The following is a 26622-nucleotide window of genomic DNA, read 5'->3' on the forward strand; positions in this document are numbered from 1 at the left end:
CAACTCAAATTTGACAAACGTATAAACTGGCTGTCAAAAACAGTTAAGATGACCTTTAATTGTTTTAAACTTATTAGGTGTTGCATTACGACAGAGGCAGCTCAACTGTTCCTGCATGCAATGATTTTGTCCCGTATCTCGTTTTGTATTACAGTGTGGTCTCAAACCAGTCATTCTTTAATTAGAAAAATTGAAATGCTGTATAATCGGGCTCTAAAAATAGTAGATAAAAAGCCAAATCAATGGCATCACTGTCATATCTTAAAGAAATGGCATATGTTTAATTTTACAAATTTTACTAATTTATCATACGTGAAATTGATTTTTAAATGCTTGCATAATAAGGCACCTTCTGTTTTATGTAATCTGGTAAAGAGACATGATGCTATAGGACGAAACACTTGGGGTACAGAGGTTGGAAACTGTAGGATTGGGTTTTGTAGAACATCACAAGGGCAAAGAGCATTCTCTGTAAAGGGGTCACGACTTTGGAATATGTTGCCAAATGAGTGTAAAGTGATACATGATATAGTCTTTTACATTGACGGTTAAACGCTGGCTCAAATTAAATCAGACCTGTACGCATATTTGAATGTTTATATGGTTCCTTACTAGTTATTTATTAAGATTGGAAGAGTCTATAAAAACTGGGCATGTGCTTGTTCTGTATTCTGTTTGTGATGTATGAGGATATTGTATGAAGGATTTGTAACGTTAGTTTTTTAGGTATATATAGTTATTTTATTTTAATTATTTTGGTTATTTATACTTGTATAGATTTTATAGAAAAGCCTTTCTAGGGACATGAGATGCAAATTAGCAAATTATTCTGCTATAATCTATGTGCAGTGCATTTCTTCCTGTCTTTGTCTGGAATTATGTCTATTGTATTGTCCCTATTCAAATAAACGTATAAATTAAAAATAAGTGTCTGTTTATTGGCAGCTTTAAACGTGGCTCATCCAATCAGATCTCAGTTAAATAACTCCCATGATTCTCTCTGTCCGTGTCCTGTATTTGATGATCAGCTGTACGTCTGTTAAAGCTGTAAAAATGAAAAAGTGCTAAATAAAGTGAATCAATGACGGCCGTGTGTCTGTCTGCAGGAAGTGGTGGTGTGCGGTCACAGTCTGGAGATGAACGTGACGTCCAGCCTGGATCTGTTTCTGAGCGCAGACCAGGTGCAGTTACTGCAGCAGCTCCTGCAGGCCAACGTGATGCTAACGAGTGCAGACGACACCGCAGCGGACGTACGGACACACACTCGCACACACACACAAATACACACACACACACACACACAAACAAAAATACACACACACACTGCTTTGTGCAATACATTTGTCTATTGTCGACTAAAGACAAAAGTACCAACAGCTACTAGTTGTCTAACAGCTTTTACCTCAATGGAAACTGTAGATGATCTGGGATGACTAAAGTTTTCTTGATGTGGAGACTGAAAAAATAACTAAAAACAATATAACAATATGAGGAACCAAAAAACAAACAAACAGATCGACAGGTGTGATGAGACCATCAGAGCCTGATACACACTCACTATCTGTCTCTCTGTCAAGTGTGTGTGTGTGTGTCTGTCTCTCTGTGTGTGTGTGTGTGTGTGTGTGTCTGTCTCTCTGTGTGTGTGTGTGTGTGTGTGTGTGTGTGTGTGTCTCTGTGTGTGTGTGTGTCTGTCTCTGTGTGTGTGTGTGTGTCTGTCTCTGTGTGTGTGTGTGTGTGTGTGTGTGTCTCTGTGTGTGTGTGTGTGTGTGTGTGTGTGTCTCTGTGTGTGTGTGTGTGTGTGTGTGTGTGTGTCTCTGTGTGTGTGTGTGTGTGTGTGTGTGTGTGTGTGTGTGTCTGTCTCTGTGTGTGTGTGTGTGTGTCTGTCTCTGTGTGTGTGTGTGTGTGTGTGTGTGTGTGTGTGTGTGTGTGTGTGTGTGTCTGTCTCTGTGTGTGTGTGTGTGTGTGTGTGTCTGTCTCTGTGTGTGTGTGTGTGTGTGTGTGTGTGTGTGTGTGTGTGTGTGTCTGTCTCTGTGTGTGTGTGTGTGTGTGTGTGTGTCTCTGTGTGTGTGTGTGTCTGTCTCTCTGTGTGTGTGTGTGTGTGTGTGTGTGTGTGTCTCTGTGTGTGTGTGTGTCTGTCTCTGTGTGTGTGTGTGTGTCTGTCTCTGTGTGTGTGTGTGTGTGTGTCTCTGTGTGTGTGTGTGTGTGTGTGTGTGTCTCTGTGTGTGTGTGTGTGTGTGTGTGTGTGTGTGTCTCTGTGTGTGTGTGTGTGTGTGTGTGTGTGTGTGTGTGTCTGTCTCTGTGTGTGTGTGTGTGTGTCTGTCTCTGTGTGTGTGTGTGTGTGTGTGTGTGTGTGTGTGTGTGTGTGTGTGTGTGTGTCTGTCTCTGTGTGTGTGTGTGTGTGTGTGTGTGTGTGTCTGTCTCTGTGTGTGTGTGTGTGTGTGTGTGTGTGTGTGTGTGTGTGTGTGTGTGTCTGTCTCTGTGTGTGTGTGTGTGTGTGTGTCTGTCTCTGTGTGTGTGTGTGTGTGTGTCTGTCTCTGTGTGTGTGTGTGTGTGTGTGTGTGTGTGTGTGTGTGTCTGTCTCTGTGTGTGTGTGTGTGTGTGTGTGTGTGTGTGTCTGTCTCTGTGTGTGTGTGTGTGTGTGTCTGTCTCTGTGTGTGTGTGTGTGTGTGTGTGTGTGTGTCTGTCTCTGTGTGTGTGTGTGTGTGTGTGTGTGTGTGTCTGTCTCTGTGTGTGTGTGTGTGTGTGTGTGTGTGTGTGTGTGTCTGTCTGTGTGTGTGTGTGTGTGTGTGTGTCTGTCTCTGTGTGTGTGTGTGTGTCTGTCTGTGTGTGTGTGTGTGTGTGTGTGTGTCTGTCTCTCTGTGTGTGTGTGTGTGTGTGTGTGTCTGTCTCTCTGTGTGTGTGTGTGTGTGTGTCTGTCTCTGTGTGTGTGTGTGTGTGTCTGTCTCTGTGTGTGTGTGTGTGTGTGTGTGTGTGTCTGTCTCTGTGTGTGTGTATCTGTCTGTCTGTCTTTCTGTGTGTGTGTCTGTCTCTCTGTGTGTGTGTGTGTGTCTGTCTCTGTGTGTGTGTGTGTGTGTCTGTCTGTCTGTCTTTCTGTGTGTGTGTCTGTCTCTGTGTGTGTGTGTGTGTGTGTGTCTGCATGTTGCTTTGTGTTTGGTCTCTCCTCTTCCCATCATGCTCTAGTGTTTACAGAGCGGAGGTGAGCGGCGCCTCAATAAAAGCCTCTCAAACACACTCTAATGGAACGGCGCATAAAAATATTTACGGCAGCGGCCTGTGTGAGGATGGAGGAGAGTGCCTGTCTCTCTCTCTCCCTGTGTGTCTGTCTCTCTGTCTGATGTGCAGCTAAGAGCGTCTGATGGCGGAGTGCCGTTGTTGTTGCGCCTGGGAAACGTTCTGCGTCTCGTTTCTCGTGTGTCTCGTGTGTGTCTCGCGGCGGCCGTGGGTTTGTGTGGAGGTGAGACGCATCTGGATCTGATTGTGGGAGTGATGTTGGGCTGAATCATCTCTGCCTCCCCTGCAGACCCAGAGCGTCACTACCCAGAGTTCACCTGGGTTCAGGACATGATATTTCACAGCCCAGTGTTTGAAGCGTGTAAGTCATGCCAGAGCGCCCTCCAGTGGACACACTCTGCAGAAAAGCTCTTCCTCTGTCCTGCTGTTACACTGTTAACATGTTTATAGCAGCTGCATGAATAATAACACATCAGTTTATGAGACACAGACGACTGAGGAAGCTCAGAAACAAAACTGAGGAAGAGGAGTAGGCCATGAGGAAGAGCAGAAGATCCCCGTCGCTCTTCCTCAGAGCTCAGTCGAGTGTAATGATGTGATGGCTTGTTTGGAATGGGAATGTCTGGCCCGTGAGTTGTTTTAATTGCTGAAGCGCAGAGGTTCCTCAGGGACGCCGCTGGTTCTCTCACAGGTCGCTTCTCTGGAGTTCAGGGGACCTATTACAGAAAGATCCTAGCTTTAAAATCTTATCTTAAGTGTTTGGTAAGCATGCATATTTGAGTTAGGACCACATTTAGGACTAAGCTATTACAGAACAGCATTTCCTAAGTGTTATCATCTTATCTTAACTATGGATCGGAAGGGGTATTATAGAAACCTCCTAAGGGCGTCTTTTTTGACTAGAAAAAGTTGACAAGCGCTTTTTTAGTGAAATAAAAAGCTGGCAGCGTTTTGGTATTGGAAACGACTCGCCACTCGCTTGTCATTGGTCAGCTGTCAAAAAGGCGCTAACCCGTAGGCCGTTTTTTCAACTTTAAAAGACGCTCTGAGCTGCAGAAGAAGACGTCAGCGATGGCATTTTAAAAAGCGCTCAGGACTTTGTTGAAAACACGGTTTACTCCAGAGGATTACAATGTAAAACAGACACTGGCAGCTTCAAAAAAGACGCCAAGTGTGAACATAGCCTTACTTGACAAAAATCCTAAAAACTGTTTTAACTTTAGGGCAACCCCACAGCTGTCCTGACTTCAAAATTATTTGAAAGTTAATTTTTTCTCCATAGGAATAAGTAGCAGAAACTCAAGATGCCTGTTTTTTGTGTTGTTTATGAATGCTCAAATCGGTCAAACGGAGAAAACACAAGGAGATTTTGTGTTGTTCATAAGGAAGGAAAAGTCAAGAAATTGACTGAAAAACGCAGGAAAATGTGGCTTGTAAACCTGCGTCTGCGGTCGGGAGGAGCCGATCGGATAAAGCTTGTGTGTGGAAATTATTAATATAAGATATAATAAGATATTAATACAGATATAAATGGATAATCCAAGGCTGCCACCTCAAGCATTCAGCGTGAGACAGTCAGAAGTCACTCAATGCTAAACGCCACATGTAGACACGATGTAAATAAGATATTATTTGCAGTTCAGAGAGCTTCATTGATTATAACGGAACATTGTGAGATTGCAATAAATTGAATGAGTGACAGCTTTTTAGTGATTTATATAGAAGCGCTGTTTAGGCTGTAAACAATTCAGAATTTGAATAAGTTTTCCTTATGTTATAAACAGGAGCGATTAAATTAAGATAAGAATCCCAAGTTAAGTTAAGATTTGCATTTGTAATACGAATTTGCGAAAAAGCCTACTATTAGGGAAGTCGTGGCCTAATGGTTCGAGTCTCGGGCCGGCAGGGATTGTAGGTGGGGGGAGTGAATGTCCAGCGCTCTCTCCACCCTCAATACCACGACTGAGGTGCCCTTGAGCAAGGCACCGAACCCCCAACTGCTCCCCGAGCGCCGCAGCATAAATGCTGCCCACTGCTCCGTGTGTGTGTGTGTGTGTGTGTGTGTTCACTGCTGTGTGTGTGTGTGTGTGTGTTCACTGCTGTGTGTGTGTGTGTGTGTGTGTGTGTTCACTGCTGTGTGTGTGTGTGTTCACTGCTGTGTGTGTGTGTGTGTGTGTGTGTTCACTGCTGTGTGTGTGTGTGTGTGTTCACTGCTGTGTGTGTGTGTGTGTGTGTGTGTGTGTGTGTGTTCACGGTGTGTGTGTGTTCACTGCTGTGTGTGTGTGTTCACGGTGTGTGTGTGTTCACTGTGTGTGTGTGTGTTCACGGTGTGTGTGTGTTCACTGCTGTGTGTGTGTGTGTGTGTGTTCACGGTGTGTGTGTGTTCACTGCTGTGTGTGTGTGTTCACGGTGTGTGTGTGTTCACTGCTGTGTGTGTGTGTTCACTGCTGTGTGTGTGTGCACGTTGGATGGGTTAAATGCAGAGCACGAATTCCGAGTATGGGTCACTATACTTGGCAGTATGTCACTTCACTTCACTAACATATCATATCGTAAGTTAAGACCGAAGACAAGAAACTTTCTGTAATACGTAGTTTTGCGTGTCTGACCTGTGAGCTGGTTGTGGGACACCTCTCACTTACAAGCGCCGGGAAGGTCACGTGTGTTTTCTTTCTCCCGCTCGCGGTTCTGAACAGAAATAACGCCCGCGATTGGCTGCTAAACATCTGCTAAGTAGGATGTCGCTGCGGCTAATCTCAAATATTTGTTCGCTCTCAGGGTTGGTGTTTTTAGCCTTCCAGACTATGTTATGAAACTGAATCGTTCTTTTTTCTCTCGGTGCTCGCTGACCTCTCGTACCAGAATCAACTGATAATTGACAGCCAGTCAAAACAGTTCAGCGCTCTGAGTCTCCCCAATTCACCTCCGAAACACGATCTATTTGAGATCAGTAGCAGCTGAGGCCTTCGCTCATAACGCTTTGTCAGAATTGGCGTGAAACCCCAGATAAAATCATCAGTCGCAGAATTACATTGAAGAGAAACAAATATGGGCAGTGAGGCCGGGCGTCTGACCTGCGGCTCTGGTTTCAGCTCAGGTGCCCGAGGGCAGACCGGGTCACGGTTACAGAAGGGTAACGCGTGTTAACTCGAACCCGCTCCGAGCGCTGCTTGGTTAGGCTGGGCTGAGGAGAGAAAACATGTCTTCCACCTGTATAAGCATGATCAGGAACCAACGTCTAACCCTTCTCTGATTATTTGCTTGTTTATTTAATATTTGGCTAGTTGGATGATACTTTCAGCTACCAATAAGAGTGCTATACTTTCTGGCCCATGTAGCAAAAAAAAGTATACATTTTACTATATTTTGTATTGTTAATATTTTATTTAATTTTCTTAAAGGGGTGATGACATGGAAAAAAAAATTTTCCTTTGATCTTTTGACACAGAAGAGATCTTGGCATGCTTAATACATCGTGCAAGTTTTATAACTTAAAATGTCGTCATCATCAATAAAAAAGCGTTTATGTAATAACCCTCAGAAAACGGCTCGTTTTGGATCCGAGGGACAAGGTGATGTCAGCTGGGCGCATTCGTTTGCATAAACACGCCTCCAGAGCAAGATATTGACATAGGCCCCGCCTACTGGCGTTCAGCTGCTAACGGCTAACACTTGATCACGCTGAATTCGTCGAAAGCAAATAGAAACTACAATCACTGCACTATCTTGTCTACACTGGATGCAGTACACAGATATGAGTCTGTCATCAGGACACATGCGTGAAAGATTGTTCGCTTTGACGTGTTTGGTTTAAACAGCTCGTTCACGTCTTTGTACAGATATCAGAAGGATCCTAGCGTAAGGAACAAGTGATGGGTTATTTTTAATAGCGTCCCGGATCGTGTCTGAGCATGTTGTTTTGTAATCGAGGCACAAAGAAACATTTGTTGAAAGATGAAGCGGTTCTAGATCTGACTGCAGCTGCAGCACAAACCATAAGTAAATGATTTCATAATGCTTTTGTTTTATTTTGATCATGTTGTCAAAACACTCACATGCAATAGTGAGGGGGTGTTGATACTGTTTCCCTTGCAGTGATGCTAGCCAATCATAACAGCGGCTGATTACTGACAAGCCTTAAAGGACCCGCCCCTTAAAACAGGTCGTTTTAGAATTAGGCTAGAAAATCATCATTTGTCCACATATTTTTTTTTTCTGTGCAAAAAACTTTATTAACATTATAAGTAAACAAGTAAAATAAAATAAAAATCCATGTCATGAGCCCTTTAACATTTGTGTAGCTTAAACAGCATGAGCATGACAGCAGAGGCAGCATGGGATCTATTCCCAGAGAACGCATGAACTGCTGAATCTGCACCTTAGGAAAAAAAACTTCTGCCAAATGCATAAATGTGCGTGTAATGTTCATTTCTTTTTTCTTTTCTAGTTTTAGTTTATTTGGGTTTTGTTTTAGTGTTTTAGGGCTGCCAAGTTTCATCCTAGCTGCCATCATTTTAAATTGTTTAACGTCATGAAAATGAAAAATTTTAGTTTGTTTTCAGTTTTGTCATGTTAGGTTTTATTTATATTTCAGCAATGGAAAATGTTTACTTGGCCGTGTTTACATGCACAGAATTCCTCCAAAAGCAGCTCAGGCGCATGATCTGTGTCGTTGTTCTGGTGCTGATGGGAATGTGTTTCTGTAGTAAAACAGTTTAAACAGTGTTTTGTTGTTTGGTGTTTTCGCTGAAGTCACATTCGGGGCGAGCCGCAGCTCTGAAACGGTTTGGTCCGTGTGTCCGGTCGGTCTTGCTGTAAACATGGTGGCTGCCAGCGGCTTTATGCTTCAGCAGGCGGTGAATAACTCCAGCGTCCGCCTGCGGTTTCCTCATCGCCCCCCAGAGTCTGAGAGCGCTGCGGTCTCAGAGAGCCACTCTGCCTTCACCTCTCGCTCACCCCGGGCTCCTCGCGTCGCTGTTTCTCATTGGCGTAACCAAAGCAAAGCGTCGCTGGGGTTAAAGAGCGACATCATGACCTAATGTTTGAAGTTTAGCTCGCTGAGGGACGCTGTGCTCTGAAGTCACATCGCTGGAACCGACCGGAGAGTTTAACTTCCTGCAGCAGTGATAGTGATCATGGTCCAGGTTTCCTGATAAAACGAAGTGAATAAATCATTGACTCTCCGTGTGACTGAAAAAAAGCAGATGTTCAGCAGAATGTTCATGCTGCTCTTTTCCCTACAGTCAGACACACGATCTACACTGTATAACTCTAGTTTTATGTGAAAAATGAACCCAAACTCAAAGTCACGCAGCTCTCAAATGTTGATATCAGGGTTGATATCAATGTGAAATGTGTTTGGATCAAAATATCTTCTCAAATTTGTGCAGGTTTGGATCGACATGAGGGCAAGTAAATGATGATGACAGCATGAATGTTTAATGAGGTTACAGTGATATGATTTTTTTTGCAAAAACATTCAACTCGCTGAAATGATTGTGAATCTGACGTGTTTTGGCCTGATGTTAAATCTGATTTGTTCTGTCAGTAGTTGAACGTGTGAGTGACTCTCACCTTTATTTCTATAGCGATGTATCAAAGCAGCTTCGCAGTGATAAACATGAAACTAGCAGAATCAATGATGGAGACTCAACTTGGTTTCAGTTCAGATTCTGCAGTAAAGCAGCTCTAAAATTGTATCGTCATCATTCAGATTCAGTCAGTTCAGTGTTGGTTCAGTTCAGATAGGGCTGCACAATTAACCATACATTAATGAAGTTTAGCTCACCATCTCTCACCTGAGGCTGACCTAGGGCTGTAGTCAAGTCCAAGACCAGGGCTATCGAGTCCGAGTCAAGTCCAAGTCCAAGAGGTTCGAGTCCAAATGATCTTCTTCAAAACCACATACTTAACTATTGATCATTTATGTGACACGAGAGCCAGCATATCTTCTATTCTAAGATAATCATGTTGCATTATTATTTGTAATGGATCAAATTAGGCTATTTTATTTACTTTAGGTTTAACAATTTCACTGAAGTCACATAAGCTGAAGTGCAAAAAACACATTTTCAGCATTTTTATTATAGTGTAACAATCACATTCTGGGCTGCCAATGAAAAATATTACAAAGAACAAGCAACATAAGTCGAAAAAATAAATCAACATGTTCCCATTCTTGAACTTGTTACTCGTTCTAAAGCAGGGTGTCCAAACTCAGTCCTGGAGGGCCGGTGTCCTGCAGAGTTTAGCTCCAACTTGCCTCAAAACACCTGCCTGAAAGTTTCTAGTACGCTTAGATGAGCTGTTTCAGGTGTGTTTGATAAGGGTTGGAGCTGAATTCTGCAGGACACCAGCCCTCCAGGACCAAGTTTTGAGACCCCTGTCCTAAAGAAACCATAGTACAATGTAACCCTCCCAAGCAAGGCTGTGTAGCATATAAACACCTTCAGCTCTGTGTGTCTGTGTGTGGCCGTGCAGGCATTTGTTTGCGGTTTACCTTAGGCCATATAATACAGGTGCAATATATATCCCCCGGGGATGGGGGGATATAGACAGTATTACAGGTGTTAAGCTCAGGCCATTTTTAATAGTAGAAATACAAATCATTTAGTTCAGTTAGAGAACAGACAATTAAAGATTGAAAAATTAAAGAAATTAAAAATTGGAAGTTTTTTTTTTATTTGTTTCTAGGCTGGACGATATGGCAAAAAAAAAAAAAAAAAGATTTTCATAGAATATTTGACCAATTCTCGATTTTGTACAATTTTAACTAGTCAACTTGAAAATATAACTACAACATGATTCAAGCAACTTTTCTTTATTAAACCTCTAGTTAAAGAAAATTCTATTCTAAGTGCAGCACACACATGAAGCTGTCATCATGATGTAAATGTTAAACAAATCACTAAATATCTTTGCAGAAAAGATGCATGAACTACATCTTGTACAAACTTTTCTTATGCATATTGTATGTTCAGAAATAATACAAGAAAAATTCTCAAGTAATTAAAATTCTAAATGACTGAAGGTATAACAGCTAGAGTGCTATTATTAACTATAAATGCTCTGTAAAACAATGAACAGTTGTTTTCAGCCTGTCACCCTGATGCAAACATGAAATATCAGACATAGGGTAGTAGTCCTTCACAGGTTTTTATTTGATTACGCTGCTTTTCCATTGTTTTTCTGTGTAAACATGGACGCATTTGACTGTTGCACTCGCGTCTCTTGCAGTGTCTCGTGCATCAAACGGCTTTCTAAAAACACAGCGCTCTAATTATTAAAAGATGTTTAACTCCATCTTCTTGCATTTGTTTCTATTCCACTGCATCTTTGTCAACACAAAAGCAGATTCTGTGTGAATGGCATGGAGAGCATCACAAGACAGCGGTTAATCATGCGGTTGGATCGTTCTTCTCTCTTTACTGTTATTGTCAAAGTGTCTAATTCTAGCGTTTCATAATATTTCTATTCAAAATCGCGATTCCTCGATTTATAAAAAATTAATTTGTGGCAAAACATTAAATTCAATAAAATTAATCCATAAAATCTGAAAAATCGCCCAGCCATAGCCCCAGTATTTGCTTATTTTTACTTTATTTAAATTTTGTGTAATTTATTTATTTTATTTTACATCAAGGTGTTTGATCCTCCAGGCTTTATTCATTTTGATCTTATTCATTCAGTTTCTTATTCATTTGGTTCCACGGCATTGTTTTTTTTTTTTTTTTTTTTTAAACATTTGTAAGTTTGTTATTTTATAATAGGCTTATAGCATATGGTGTTTTCGTTTTGTTAATAAAAGTCCCATGTTTATTGCAGAAAATTTGTTGTCGTAAGTTATAGATAAGCAATTGACGCGGAATTGCGCTATTGAAAGTGAAATGCGCACGGGCATTTATAAGCTATATAAAAGCGAAGGAAAGTCAGGTGGAAGAGAGGGAAAACTCCAACAAACGTTGTAAAACCAAACTGTATTATGCAACTCGCCGACATTGTGTCTGTGGCCAAAATAAAAATGAATTATGCCTCTGCAGCGTGCACACTCAGAGCCAGGCGTATGACGCAGCCGTGCATTTACCAGGCGACCAATGGCAATGCCCGTTCTAGATGGATTGTAAATTAAACCATTTACATTACCCATTTTACGAACAAGCGAGCCAGATTAATGGTTTTGTTTTGAAAGAGAAAAAAACCATATATAGCTGGACTCGGTCGAGACCAACTAGAACATTTGGCGAGTCCAATGACCAAGTCCGAGTCCAAATACCAACGAGTCCAAGACAAGTCCGAGACGACAGAAAAATGTCTCGAGACCAGACTCGAGTACTACAGCCCTATGCTGACCCCACAGGTTACCGCCTGACCCCTGGAGCCCTGTGCGCTCTGTTTTCACTCTTGTTTTTAGGCATTGCGCTACAATTCACGGTGAATGATGTTGGATTCCCCATGTTTTTGCCAGCAGAACCGGCAACAGTGAGTCACCGGCCTCGCTGCACGTCTCTCAGATCTGCGTGTCTGTTTGTTGAACCTGCGCAAGCAGAAACGAGTGGCAGAGAAAGCATTTTTCTTCTTTCTCTCCCACGTTTGTAAAGGGTCTCTGGTGTCCGCTCGCTCCTGCAGTGCATGTTACGCAGGAGAATTAACCCGCTGAGACGTGTCCCTCTGTAACGTCACTGCATCGGGTTGCGACCCACCGACGTCTTTGTTGTGGTTGAGCTGCAGAACAGTCGTCGTGAGTTTGGGGTCTCGGGGCTTTGATGCACAGGCGACCGTCACGTCTCTGAGCGAATGCGACTTCACAGAAAGCAGAATGAGGCCGCTGCACTTTATGGCGCTCGTTTTAAGTGCTTTTGTTTTCTTCAAAGGGAGTTTGAGATTTGAGGAGAACATTCTCTGGCGCTGAGCTCTTAGCACATGAGGTTTCTCATGAGATGGAACAGCTTCTGAACTGGATCTGACCCTCCATCAGCCGTGCAGCGTATATAAGTATACGCTGCACGGCTGATGGCCCTCCATAAGTATTGGAACAGTAAAGACAAAATTGCTCTGTTGGCTGTGGAGTCAAGACATTTGCAAATATGATTAAAAGATGAATATGAGACAAAACTACAGAATGTCACATTTTATTATTAGCCGTTTCAACACATACATGTTTTGCCAAATAAAAAGACCAGCACTTTTAGAGTTCATCCCTCTATCTGATGTGAGCATAAGTATTGGAGCAGTTGAACATAAGGCAGATATAAAAGATTAAAAGCTATTATTTAGTTGCAGATCCCTTGCACACAATCACAGCAGTGAGTCTGTGACCCATAGACATCACCAGACTCTTGCTCTCATCCTTTGAAATACTTCTCCCAGCCTTTAATGCAGACAATTCCAGTTGTTGCTTGTTTTGGGGAGTTTCTGCCTTTACTCTCCTCTCCAGCTGCTGAAATTCATGTTCAATCAGATTTAAATCTGGAGATTGACTTGGGCAATCTAAGACTTTCCATTTCTCTGCTCTTATAAACTCCTTGACTGAACTGCAGGGTGTTTTGGGTCATTGTCCTGATGCAATATGAAGCACTTCCCAATGAATCTGGTGGCATTTTCTTGAATATTGGTAGCCAAGATGGTTTTGTACCCTTCTAAATTCATTCTGCTACTGTCATCATGCATTAAGTCATCAGTAAAGTTGAGAGGGCCTGTTCCAGAGACAGCCATGCATGCCCATGCCATGACACCACCTCCACCATGCTTTACAGATGAGGCTGTATGCTTGGGATCATTGCAGTTCCCTTTATTTCTCCACATTAGTGCTTTCCCATCACTTAGATAAAGGTTCATCTTTGTCTCATCGGTCCATAAACACAGATCCAAAACTCTTCTGGCTCACCTTTGTGCTTTTTTGCAAACTCTAATCTTGTCTTTCTATGTTTGGTGCTGGTCAGAGGTTTGCATCTTGCTGTGTAGCATCTGTAATTCTGTGTCAAAGTCTCCTGAGGACAGTAGATTGTCAGAGCATCACCCCAGCTTTCTGGAAGTTGTTGGTGATTTTACAGACACGTCTTAGGGTTCATTTTCACAGCTTTTATGATTTGTCTGTCATCAACTATTGTTGTTTTCTCAGTCGATCAGGTCGTTGTTGGTTGCTGGTGTCGCTGGTGGTTTCCAAACTCTTGATTTCTCCATGCCCTTTGTTTTTGCTAGAGCTCTAACTGACTTCCTCTTTTCTTTTAGCATCCAAATTGCTTGCTTTTCTCTCAAAGTCAGCTCCCTCGTCTTCATCCTGGTTTGTGTGTGTCATCATCGAATGCAAGATTCAGAATACAGAAGTAATGGATATAACTGATACGACACATTCCCTGCTTTTAATATCTGAAGAATGAATGCAACAGGACACAGCTGATCACTTAGAAAGACCTGTGAGGCAACTGCTCCAATACTTATGCTCTCATCAGATAGAGGGATGAACTCTAAAAGTGCTGATCTTTTTATTTGCTAAAACATGTATGTGTTGAAACGGCTAATAATAAAATGTGACATTCTGTAGTTTTTTATCCTTTTTATTAATCTTTTAATCATATTTGCAAATGTCTTGACTCCACAGCCAACAGAGCAATTTTGTCTTTACTGTTTACTTTCGGAGGGCACTGTATGTGTGTGTGTGTGTGTGTGTGTGTGTGTGTGAGTGTGTGTGTGATGCCACTTCTCATTTACATGCCATACCATCCAGTGAAGCCCACCTCTTTAGCCCCGCCCACTGCAGTTCCTCAGATATTTTATGAGCTTGTTAAAGGGTTAGTTCACCCAAAAAATAAATTACCCCATGATATACTCACCCTCAAGCTGTCCTAGGTGTATATGAGTTTCTTCTTTCAGACAAATTCAATTGGAATTATATTTAAAAACGTCCTGGCTCTTCCAAGCTTTACAATGGCAGTGAATGGCTGTTATTTTGCAATAGTCCAAAAGAAGTCTAATAAAGCGCATCCATCTGTAATAATAAAAAAGTGCCTCACACGGCTCCGGGGGGTGAATAAATGCCTCCTGGAGCAAATCAATGTGTTTTTGTAAGAAAAAATACATATTTTAAACTTTATAAACAGTAATCTCTAGTTTGCGCTAACTGTTGTACGCATGTTCACAATAGAACACCGTTCCAGCGGATGATGCAGGACGCCAGCTTAGTGTAAGTTTTAGGGTGATCTAGCCCTTTAATTGTTGGTCTGTTTGCATATGTGTCCCTGCAGCACAAAAGCAGTCATCAGTAGCACAGGTATATTTGTAGCAATAGCCAACAATACATTGTATGGATCAAAATTATACATTTCTCTTTTATGCCAAAAATCATTAGGATATTAAGATCATGTTCCATCAAGATATTTAGTACATTTCCTACCGTAAATATATCAAAGCTTAATTTTTGATTAGTAATATGCATTGCTAAGAACTTCATTTGAACAACTTTAAAGGAGATTTTCTCAATATTTAGATTTTTTTGCTCCCTCAGATTCCAGATTTTCAAATAGTTGTATCTCAGACAAATATTGTCCTATCCTAACAAACCATACAGCAATGGAAAGATTATTTATGATGTGTAAATCGCAGTTTAAAAAAACTGACCCTTATGACTGGTTTTGTGGTCCAGGGTAACATACGATTGTCTGATCTGTGTTCAGGTATGCGGTCATCAGCCGCAGTCGGCCGCAGTCTCCGGTTCGGTGGAGAGTTTGTGTGGCAGCAGCGCCCCCTGCGGGCAGGACAGCGGGTTCGGCAGCGACAGCGCCCGTCTGCGGATCGTTCAGATCGAGCGGCAGAGCGGCACGGGTCAGCACCGCCTTGCCAGGCCATCGCAGCAGCCCACCATCACCAAGAACCTCAGCTTCATCCCGTTCGATGTGTTCCTCACTGCTGGACGCATCTCTCTTATGACGTATGCGACCACGCCTGCCTCCAAACCCCCCGCAGACGCCCCCCCGGAGGACCAGACACTTCGGGCCGGGGCTCTGTCCTCGCTGACCGCCGAGGATCTGCTCAACGCAAACACTGCTGGCGGGTCCCCGGGGGTCCTGGGGCGCCGCTCATCTGCGCGACAGGCTCTGGGCGTGACGGTGGTGAGACAGCCGGGCCGCAGAGGAGACAAAGACTGCAGTCTGCAGCCGCTGCTGTTCCTGCAGGTGACACAGCCGTCCGTCTTAATCAACTGCCACCATCGCAAACAGAGGCTGGAGCTGTCGCTGTTCGACCTCACCCTGAAGGGAGTCGCCACCAACTACACAAGTCTGGGTGAGTGACGCTTCTCACGCCACGCTACAGATACAGCAGGGCTCAATGCTAAGGATTTTTTCTACTGGCCCAATCAATGCCAATACAGCGGTGGCCAAAATGATCAGAACACTAGTATTTTCAGCAGCTAAAAATGGTTTGAAGTCAGTTTTTTCTATCTTTTGCTGTAGTGTGTCAGTAGGAAATATCAGTTTACATTTCATGAAGAAACAGAACAAACTGAGAGAGACTAAATCCAGAAGAACTGTGTCTCCAAGATGCTTCAAGAAACCTCCTGCAAAGCTACAATACTGTTAACAGTTTTAGGCACTTGTGTAAAAATGCTGTAAAATGAGTATGCTCTCAAAAATAATGTCATGTATAGGTTTTCTTGATCAATGACCTTCTGTTAACTAAATGAAATCAACATGTGTTGTGAGCATGCTTTGTGTTTAAAGCAGCTCTTGTCCTCGGTGCTCTTGAGCAGAGTTTCTCAGGAGCTTTCAGGAGGTTTCTTGAAGCGTCTTGGAGACACAGTTCTTCTGGATTTAGTCTCAGTTTGTTCTGTTTCTTCATATCATTCCAGACAGACTGATGATGATCAGATCAGATCTCAAACATCTCACTGGATTATTACAATTAATGGCTAAATGAATGTTTGGAGATGTAAACTGATATTTCCTACTGACACACTACAGCAGAAGATAGAAATAACTGACTTCTTTTATTCTAATAAATAAGCTTATGACACCAAAACTTTAGATACCATTTACATTTTACCATTCTTAATTCCGATTTCGATACCACAGCAAAAACTACTAGCCCAACAAATATAAAATTCAAACATTAAAAAAGACAAGTGAAAACAGTCAGTAAATAAGAACAAATGAACAAATTACAAGCAATAGCACATACGATACAAATGAAATAATGTTTTAGGAAATACAGACGGGCTGAATGAGATGCAGATTCCAGCAGGTGGCGCTTATGGAACAGCAGTAATACAGCGTTTCCTTGGTTACCGCTGTAAACAAAGCAGGACAGCACTTATTAACTACTTTAAATGCATTGTTCAGAGGAAAGATGAATAATGTCCCGAGCGTCTTTCATCGGGCAGTCCGTGTAGTCCAGCCCTGCACAGATATAACTCATCGCCAACCTCTGTGTCCGTCTCTCTCGCAGACGCAGGGAAGTCTCTCCCAGAGGCGCTAGACTACAGTGTGTTTTGGCTGCAGACGGTGGCAGGAGAGGCCAACAGCCGGACAGGTATCCCCCCCCCGCTGCTGTCCGTGTCCGTCAGAGACTTTCTCACTGGACCAGGTGAGTTCAGAGACACCAACAACACTGGAGCCCATCCACCAGGGGCGGCGCTTGGGGTTTTTATTACTATGTCCGGTACGCATCATCACAGAGTTTTCCTGCGCATTGAAATCATTTCTAGAACCGCAGATTAGCTCTCTACACGTAAAACAGTGTCTACTTACTTTGTCTTTCACTCCTGACAAGAGCTGCCCGCTGAGGCTCGATCTTCTGATAGACATGTAAACTGGCCAGCCATCGAGAAAGCGTTAGAGCAGCTGCTTCAGGGATCACTATCTACCCATTTTGCTATTTTTCAAATGAGGTTATTTGTTACTGAGCACTGTCACTATGAAGAATCTAATATAGATATTCAATCAGAACTATGCAGTCTTGCATGGCACACAGACACATTTAGAGCGATTATATGAACGGTTTGGTCTGTGGCAGATTTTCTTCATGTCAGGACAAAATTCAATGAACAAGAAAAAAGATATTGATATTCTTCAAATATCTTCTTGTATGTTCCAAAGAAGTCAGTCAGTAATGTGTGTGTTGTGGTAGTTAGTGTGTGTTAAACGGCAACAAATTGGGAATGTCATATTTCTGAACAGCGTGCTTCAGTCAGACAATTGAGAGGAAGATAGTCAAACCAAAAATTATTCAGACACCAGATATAATTTTTTATATTTTTTTACTAGTGTGTGTAGGACACTATAGTTCATTTGTGTACGTGAGGATAGCTAAATAAAGTTAACTGTGACACATTATACCCAAAAATTCTTCATACAGTGGACTAGCAGTAAAATTTATCAAAATGATTCAGACGCTTTGACCTGAGCATGTTTTGCTGAAGTGTTTTTTCTTTAATTGCTAATGTGACCTGAACAGACTGAACAGAATGAAGCACTGCTTGGTGATTGGTCGAGCTAAACTGGTATTATCTAATTGTGTTCTTAAATTTAACAGCTGACAGCTATTCAACCCAATCCATTACATACCTTTCTATCAAAGTTATCTGACTTTATCAAGATCAATTTGTTCTGACAGTTTAACTCTGTTCTCATATTTTATTACCATTTTCTAAACTATAGCGAATAAACTGATATAATGTGAGAAATGTTGAAGCTGTCTGAATACGTTTTGGTTTGACTGTATAGCTGTCAGCACTGCAAGCAGATACACACCTGTGTGTGTGTGTGAGAGAGAGTGTGTGTGAGAGTGTGTGAGTGTAAGAGTGCGTGTGAGTGTAAAAGTGTTTGTGTTTGTGTGTGTGTGTGAGAGAGAGAGAGTGTGTGAGTGTAAGAGTGCGTGTGAGTGTAAAAGTGTTTGTGTTTGTGTGTGTGTGTGTATGAGAGTGTGTGTGTGTGTGTGTGAGAGAGAGTGTGTGTGAGAGTGTGTGAGTGTAAGAGTGCGTGTGAGTGTAAAAGTGTTTGTGTTTGTGTGTGTGTGTGTATGAGAGTGTGTGTGTGTGTGTGTGAGAGAGAGTGTGTGTGAGAGTGTGTGAGTGTAAGAGTGTTTGTGTGTGTGTGAGTGCGAGTGTGAAAAGTGTGTGTGTGTGAAAAGTGTGTGTGTGTGTGTGTGAGAGAGTGTGTGTGTGTGTGTGCTTGAAACTAACCACACCTATCTCTCTCTCTCTCTCTCTCTCTCTCTCTCTGTGTGTCTGTGTGTCAGAGTTGAAGGTGGACATCAGTCGGCCGGTGAGAGTCAGTCCCACCCTGGCTAAGCTTGAGCAGGCAAAGGTCTTCTGGAAGAGACTCTTTCCTGAGCGGGAGGGCGAGGCACAGCCCAGAACCCCCGCAGGCTCCACCCCCCGCTACAGCTCTGCCCCGCCCACAGCCGACCTACTGCTGTGCTCTCTGCAGTCGCTCGTCCCCTTCCACAAGATCTCGCTGCGCACGGTGCAGATGGTGGTCGGTGTGGAGATGGAGGCGCATGCGGCGCGGCCCAGTCTGACGCTGTCTGTGTCGGCCATGACGGGTGCGCTGACGCTGAAGAATGCCACCAAACCCGCAGGTGCGTCACATACACGCATGTCCTATGCCCAGTGATTCATGTGCTGTGTGTGTTAGGGCTGGGAAAATAATTCGATGCATGGTGAATGGAGAAATGATTCTGAGATTTTCCGAATGCATGGTGATTGTTTCTGGAGTGGATTCTGAGCTTAGTTTTGAACAGCAGGTGGCGCTGCATGCTTCAGAAACAACCGTGCTCTGCTCGTTTCCAAATCCTTACACACTTGAACCTAAAATAATCATTCATAAGATTGGACAAGGTTGAAGTGAATTACAAGAGTGTTCACAGTGGGCTGTGTTTACATTAATCTGACGTCATAAAAGCATTCTGAGCCGAGGTGAGATTACAGACTCAGTGCTCTTCAGCGCTCTTCTTCATCAGCATTTGAGTGTGTGGATAAACACTAGAGTAGAGCGCCATCTGCTGTTAAAATATAAGCTCAGAATCCAGTCCAGAGAGAATCGCCATGCATTCAGAAGATCTCAGAATCCATCCATTTATCATCGCAGGCCAAGTGTGTGTGTGTGTTTCTCTTGATTGGGCCTTTAATCCAGCTCCCTTCTTACCCACAATGCACTGCAGCAGATAATCAGAACGTTTATTTTATTTATGCCGCCCGGAAATTCAGTTAATCCCCCTGAGCCTTTAACAGGGCTGAGCAGATCCACAGGAAGTGGGTTCCCATCCGTCCTCCGTCCCGCGGGGCAGCAGGAGACTCGGAACAGAGTCACAATGTCCTGGTTTAGGCCTGAGAGGAGCCTCTCCCATGATGCAGTGCTGTGAGAGCTTACCAGGCCCATATGAAGATGATGTTGCCAGGGGGCCTGGAGAAGACTTAAAATTACTTAAAATAATAAGCTCAAACAGCTAAAACTCAATGATATTTTTTATTTTAATTCACCCCCCCAACAACTGTCTGTTGTTTCAGAAGAACCAGGATTCTTAAGCCTCATTTTAAAACTGATTTCTTGGCCTGGAAAAGTCATGGAAATTCTGAAAATGCAGTGGCCAATTTTAGAATTAATGAATAAAATATTATAAAACTCTTAATATTATTCTAAAATATTAAAATATATCAGTAGAAATTTTGATTGCACTTTATTTTAAGGTGTCCTTGTTACAGTGTACTTATAAATTAAAGGTGTGGTTGACTGGTTTGTTTCTAGGCTTTATTGTGTTTATGGGGAGCAGTCTAACATGTTAATGCTTCGTTTTTTTTAAAAACGCATTATTTTCACATAATTTACCTTTATTCCACACTCTGTCCCTTCTCTGATAAATGGTCTGACCATTTCCTGCTTTTATGAAGCCATTTTTAGCTATTTTTATTTGCGATGGGCTCTGATTGGTTAGCTGGTCCAATGTGTTGTGATTGGCTAAACCGCCTCTAGTGTGCATCTGAACGTCCCGCCCCTCAGCTCCGGTTGAATTGTAAATAATGGTGTCTTCTTTATTGCTAATCAATTTAAGCCCGATTGAGACGCAGAGGATATTAGTGAAGAGGATCACACAGAACCTGTGCAAGCACGGCTCTTAATGGTATGTTTTTTTGTTTGTTGTTGTTTCATACTTTTAGATGCGCTGTTATTTGTAAATGCTACTATGTTAGCTTTTAATATACAGTTTTATTGTAATTAAAGCTTTAATACAGTACGGCAACTGCACACACGTCTGTGTATATAACGCTTCTCATAGCTATGTGAAAATAAGTGTATTAACTGAGCTGATGATCTGAATGATAGAGATGCAGAGCAGAGGACACGAGGAACATGATTAAGAACTGCTGCTTTAGAACATTGATTTTTAAACCTTGTGAATCCATTAGAATCGTTAGAAGACAAAATCACGATTCATATACAGTGGGGGGAAATTTTTTTTTGATTCCCTGCTGATTTTGTACATTTTCCCACTGACAAAGAAATTATCAAGCTATAATTTTAATGGTAGGTTTATTTGAACAGTGAGAGACAGAATAACAACAAAATCCAGAGCAATTTGTCAAAAAAGTATTTGATCCCCTATCAATCAGCAAGATTTCTGGCTCCCAGGTGTCTTTTATACAGGTAAGGAGCTGAGATTAGGAGCACTCTCTTAAAGAGAGTCTCAGCTTGTTACCTGTATAAAAGACACCTGTCCACAGAAGCAATCAATCAATCAGATTCCAAACTCTCCACCATGGCCAAGACCAAAAAAACTGTCCAAGGATGTCAGGGACAAGATTGTAGACCAACACAAGGCTGGAATGGGCTACAAGACCATCGCCAAGCAGCTTGGTGAGAAGGTGACAACAGCTGGTGCGATTATTCTCAAATGGAAGAAACACAAAATAACTATCATGGGCTCCATGGAAGATCTCACCTCGTAGAGTTTCAATGATCATGAGAACGGTGAGGAATCAGCCCAGAACTACACGGGAGGATCTTGTCAATGATCTCAAGGCAGCTGGGACCATAGCCACCAAGAAAACAATTGGTAACACACTACGCCGTGAAGGACTGAAATCCTGGAGCGCCCGCAAGGTCCCCCTGCTCAAGAAAGCACATGTACAGCCCGTCTGAAGTTTGCCAATGATTCAGAGGAGAACTGGGTGAAAGTGTTGTGGTCGGATGAGACCAAAATCCAGCTCTTTGGCATCAACTCAACTCGCCGTGTTTGGAAGAGGAGGAATGCTGCCTATGACCCCAAGAACACCATCCCCACCGTCAAACATGGAAGTGGAAACATTATGCTTTGGGGGTGTTTTTCTGCTTCGTGGACAGGACAACTGCACCGCATCAAAGGGACGAAGGATGGGGCCGTGTACCATCAGGGCCAGGGCATTGAAAATGGGTTGTGAAAACACACGGCCAAGGCAACAAAGGAGTGGCTCAAGATAAAGCACATTAAGGTCCTGGAGTGGCCTAGCCAGTCTCCAGACCTTAATCCCATAGAAAATCTGTGGAGGGAGCTTAAGGTTCGAGTTGCCAAACGTCAGCCTTGAAACCTTAATGACTTGGAGAGGATCTGCAAAGAGGAGTGGGACAAAATCCCTCCTGAGATGTGTGTAAACCTGGTGGCCAACTACAAGAAACGTCTGACCTCTGTGATTGCCAACAAGGGTTTTGCCACCAAGTACTAAGTCATGTTTTGCGAAGGGGTAAAATACTTATTTCACTCATTAAAATGCGAATCAATCTATAACTTTTTTGAAATGCGTTTTTCTGGATTTTTTTGTTGTTGTTGTTTTGTCTCTCACTGTTCAAATAAACCTACCATTATAATTATAGACTGATCATTACTTTGTCAGTGGGCAAACGTACAACATCAGCAGGGGATCAAATAATTTTTTTCCCCACTGTATGAATAGATTTTTATGTGCACCCCTAGTTTTCTCTTCCTCTTCTCTAAAGCAGCGCAGCATGGCCCCACCCCTGGGGAACACGCAGCAAAGTTTATCTGGGTTCGTCTCAAACCCGGGAAGTAGCACTTCGTAGTCCATACAAGCTGTTTTTGTTGGCATTAAACTTCCAGAATTTTAAAAGACGATGTCACCGTTTACATTGAACTTTCAGCTTCGTTACTTTGCAGATATTGTTTATGCTCAAACAGCAACATTACACACTAACTAACGTTAAAAAAGTGAAATTGCAATCAACCACCCCTTTAAGTACTGCATCATATTAATTAACTACATGTATTTACTATATGGTTAAGATTGGGGTTTGGCTTAGGCTTACTTGCATGTAATCAGGGGCGTAGTTTGTGGAGGGGTGGGGGGGAGGTAACCCCCCCCCCCCCCCCCCCCCAATAACCAAAACTAGCAAGTACAACCCCCCCAATACTTATACCACGGTTAATGGAAACCTAGAATCAAGTTATTTATTAATTGTTTGAATCGCGCCTTTGGCGCTTTTAGAAGTGCTCACCTCATGTACGAACTGAACGGAGCGCTTATCAGCACAACATGACTGAAGCGCAGTTCTTTTAATTGTGCACGAGTGGCGCACGAATCACTCTGTACTCTGTGCGCGTTCACCAGCGTGCGCAAGAAGTGTGAGAAGATTTGCGTGAGCCATTCCTATCGCGAAACTGATGGTAAAATATGCAATCTATTTGAATTCTATTGACAAACTGACAGTTTAAAATGCTATGGAGAAAGTCGAACATTATCTAAAAAAAGGCACAAACTAAAAAGACTGATGAAAAGAGGGATAATCTTGCACCAGAACTAACATAGAGATCGACCGATATATCGATTTACGGATATTTTCCCGATATTTAAGCATTTTCCCATAATCGGATATCGGTTTTGTAATATCGGATTCACTGATAAACTTCATCTTGTGGACGTTTTGAGAATTGCGCGCAGGATCGCAATTGCAGCGCATCTGAGGGGAGACGAGACAACAACAACGGCGTGCAGGTACTTGATTTGCTGTAGTTAGTAAACTATTTAATATTACAGTCATTAATGCACAAATTAGATGCATTACATAAATGCCTGATATATAGTTTATGCAACTTGGCTCTAAGAAATATGATAAATAAGATACTCTGTCAAGCCCTGTCCCTATAAAGATATAACTTTGCCTGAAATAACACAGCCATGAATTAGAGCATGTTGGAAATAAAAGCATTGAATGTAATTCTCTCTCTGTTGTCTATATGCTCATCATTAGTCTCGTGAAGCCGCTTTCATATTGCAGTTCACTCAGCGGTTGATGCTCAAGAAATGCTCAGCACGGCCACCGCATGTAACTTTTAACAAGATTCACTTTTTTGAAGCACCCTAAATTGTATTAACACTTACTATATAACCATTATTTCGTTTATAAACATCTAAATTAATACAACTCTATGGAAATTCTCTGCAATTGATGGCAGTTTGAGTAGCCTATAGTTCTGTGTAAATGCACAGATAAACCGCGCTGTCAGCAGCATAATTTAGAGCATGCCAGCTGAGAAATGCAATAAAATACAATGCTGGTTATATTCCAATATTCCAGAGAATATTATTCTGTGAATTAACATTATCCAGTGAATTATTCTTCACAAGTTGATATGACTCCTGTCCCTTATTTATTTTCTCCATTTGAAAACATTAGACATTCTACGTTTATTTTGCTTACTGCTAATATTAGTGTTGCTGCTAAAGCTTTTTATAAATAAAATGTTTTTTATTATTGTAATACGAAGATTAAATTTAACATGACAGGGCTCTAGACTGCGACCAAAATGGTAATTTTTTGCGCATTTGTACGAGTGCCTGGTCTGCGCTGCTCCAAAGCGTCTGCTTCATACAGCGCGAGCACATTATAGCAGGAGTCAGATTTCACTGATCACGTGAAGAGAGGTGCTTTCAGCGCGAGCGCTTCGTAGGTAGAGCCTGGTTTATACTCGCCGTGTCAGCACGAGCGTGAAGGTGCGCGTCACGGATGGAGCGCAACGGAGGATTTTGTTTTCAAACTAAAGTAAAAGACCGCTTCTTAAACCAGAGAAGGTGAACGTGCTGGTGTTCTTGTAGAAAAAAAATGCAAGTCCTGTCAGCTACAGCCAGTTTAGTTTTACTTTTCTTTTTGTTTTCATTTTGAGAAGCTTATTATCTTTGCTGTTTACCTCACGTTACGCTATGGAGGCTTTCCTTAATTAAAAAAAAATATATATTAATATTTGTTTGCTTCCTCAGGGTTTGCTAAACATTCTGTAATATACTCTGTATATAAGACAGCATGTGATGTGTTCTGTGCCATGCCTCGTCTTATTCGTTTTTGTTAATAAATGTTATGTAAGCTAGTTTGTCATTGTCAACGTACTGTTTTATTGTTGTTGTGCTTTTTAATTAAGAATAACAATGAATCCATCTTTTGTTTTAGTCTTAAAAAGTGAAAGGTGTATAGATATAAGCAAAACAGACAATGATCTTTTCTTGTAAAATGTGAAACCAAGATCGCGAATTTGAAAGTGAAAGCGCACGAAAAAGGAATTCCTGTTCACAAAATATAAATCACAAATAATATCGATGAAAAAGGATTAAATGTTGAACACTTTCGTTACCATATAACTATAAACTATGATAAAAGTTCATCAGCATGCATTGATTAATCAAATGTTCAAATGTGCAAAAACAAAAAACTAATTGCAACCAAATTATGTGCTCGTGAGACCAACTGAGAAAGTTAGTCGCAAAAGTGAGATCAGTGGGAAGAATGAGTCTAGAGCCCTGCATGAAAGACTGCTAATTCTCCAAAATAAATTTAAGATGACTGAAAGGAGGAAAAAACAAAGTGAAGTATGGACTTACTTCACGCAGTCATTTATTTACTTTCTAACAGTAAATAAATATCGGTTCTGCATATCGGTTATCGGGCACATAAACATGCAAATAATTGGTATCGGTTATAAAAAATCAATATCGGTCGATCACTATTAATATTAAAATATTTTTAAACCACTCATGACATTTACTATAATTTAAGTGAAGTGAAGTGACATACGGCAAGCAGTTGGGGGTTCGGTGTCTTGCTCAAGGGCACCTCAGTCGTGGTATTGAGGGTGGAGAGAGCGCTGGACATTCACTCCCTCCACCTACAATCCCTGCCGGCCCGAGACTCGAACCCACAACCTTTGGATCACGAGTCCGACTCTCTAACCATTAGGCCACGACTTCCCTATATTATATTACATATTACAACTGTGGCATGTTGTAGCTATTGTTTCTAAAGACTGTTGTTTCTCATAAAGAATGCAATATAAATTAATAAAAAAATTAATTATCTGCCTGGTAATGATTAATATTATAACAAATTAAGAACTATGTTAAGAACTATGGTACTTTTTCATAAGAGCAAGTAAGTCAGAATGAGTGATGGAAAAACCTGGCATTCAGATATTCCAATGATGGCATAGATTAAATCATTAACAGCCATATGAACTGTTAAGGAGTAAGAAATAAACAATATCAGTATAATAAAATGTTAAGTTAGATTGACTTCTCATGGCGTGTTGAATTAGAACATTCTGTCAAACTATAAGTGTCTATATTATATAAAATACATGATATATCCAGTAATTGTTAGCTAGCCTATTACTTTATTGCAGTTATTTGCATTTGTGGTGGATAGCACAAAAGACCATTTTACAAAAATAAAAATTTAAACTAACAAACAAATAAATAAACCTTAAGAGGGAGCATGACCCGGGGTCCACTTCAACCCCCCCCCCCCCCCAATGTTCAAACCAAAACTACACCCTTGCAAGTAATTATGCATAATTTATTATCATTATAATAGTAAGTACATGTAACATGTAACAAGGACACCTTAAAATAAAGTGTTACCAAAATTTTGAGTAATTGTTTTCTTCCCATTTTTAAATAAATTGAGTAAAAAATATTTTCAAATGTTCAGTTAAGTCAGGAAACACTGGAAAGTCCTGCAGATTGACTATCGGTGATGTAGATCACATGACCGCCAGTACTGAGGAGTGACTCGGTGTGTGTTTCTCTCTCTCTGCGATGGGCCTGGTCTCCACGAGCTCATGAGCGCAGCGCCCATCTGCTCCACAGATGCTGTCATACAGCTTCTCCAGATAAACTGATTGTTGAGAATTTTAATTAAAACCTCAACAATTTGCACTTGTTTACTGGATTGAACATAACTGCAGAATGAGACATGCGTCCGGCCTCGAGCCAGATGGACTCTCTCTGTGGCCTGCAGTTTGATGTGCCTTTATTAAACACAGTCGAAACGGAGTTTGGCCAAATGCTGGTAAACAGCAGGCGAGGACATGAGCGTTTGTGTGGAAATAACAGAGCACTGTGAGTTTCTGCAGTCCTGCATGTGT

At 41.8% G+C, this 26622-nt stretch overlaps 1 protein-coding gene across 4 annotated transcripts in view; it reads left to right on the top strand.

The window, feature by feature from the left end:
• Nucleotides 1–26622, top strand: part of LOC306877490 (intermembrane lipid transfer protein VPS13B-like) — a 190568-nt gene that overhangs the window by 102361 nt on the left and 61585 nt on the right. For all 4 annotated transcript variants that reach the window (XM_079429263.1, XM_079429262.1, XM_079429264.1 and 1 more), the window contains exons 33-36: nucleotides 1107–1250; nucleotides 14901–15507; nucleotides 16669–16806; nucleotides 18460–18801. In XM_079429263.1, the coding sequence (XP_079285389.1) occupies nucleotides 1107–1250; nucleotides 14901–15507; nucleotides 16669–16806; nucleotides 18460–18801 (1231 nt within the window). The remainder of the gene's footprint in view (nucleotides 1–1106; nucleotides 1251–14900; nucleotides 15508–16668; nucleotides 16807–18459; nucleotides 18802–26622) is intronic.

The sequence above is a fragment of the Barbus barbus genome, assembly GCF_936440315.1.
Source record: "Barbus barbus genome assembly, chromosome: 12".
NCBI classification, from domain to species: Eukaryota; Metazoa; Chordata; class Actinopteri; order Cypriniformes; family Cyprinidae; genus Barbus; species Barbus barbus.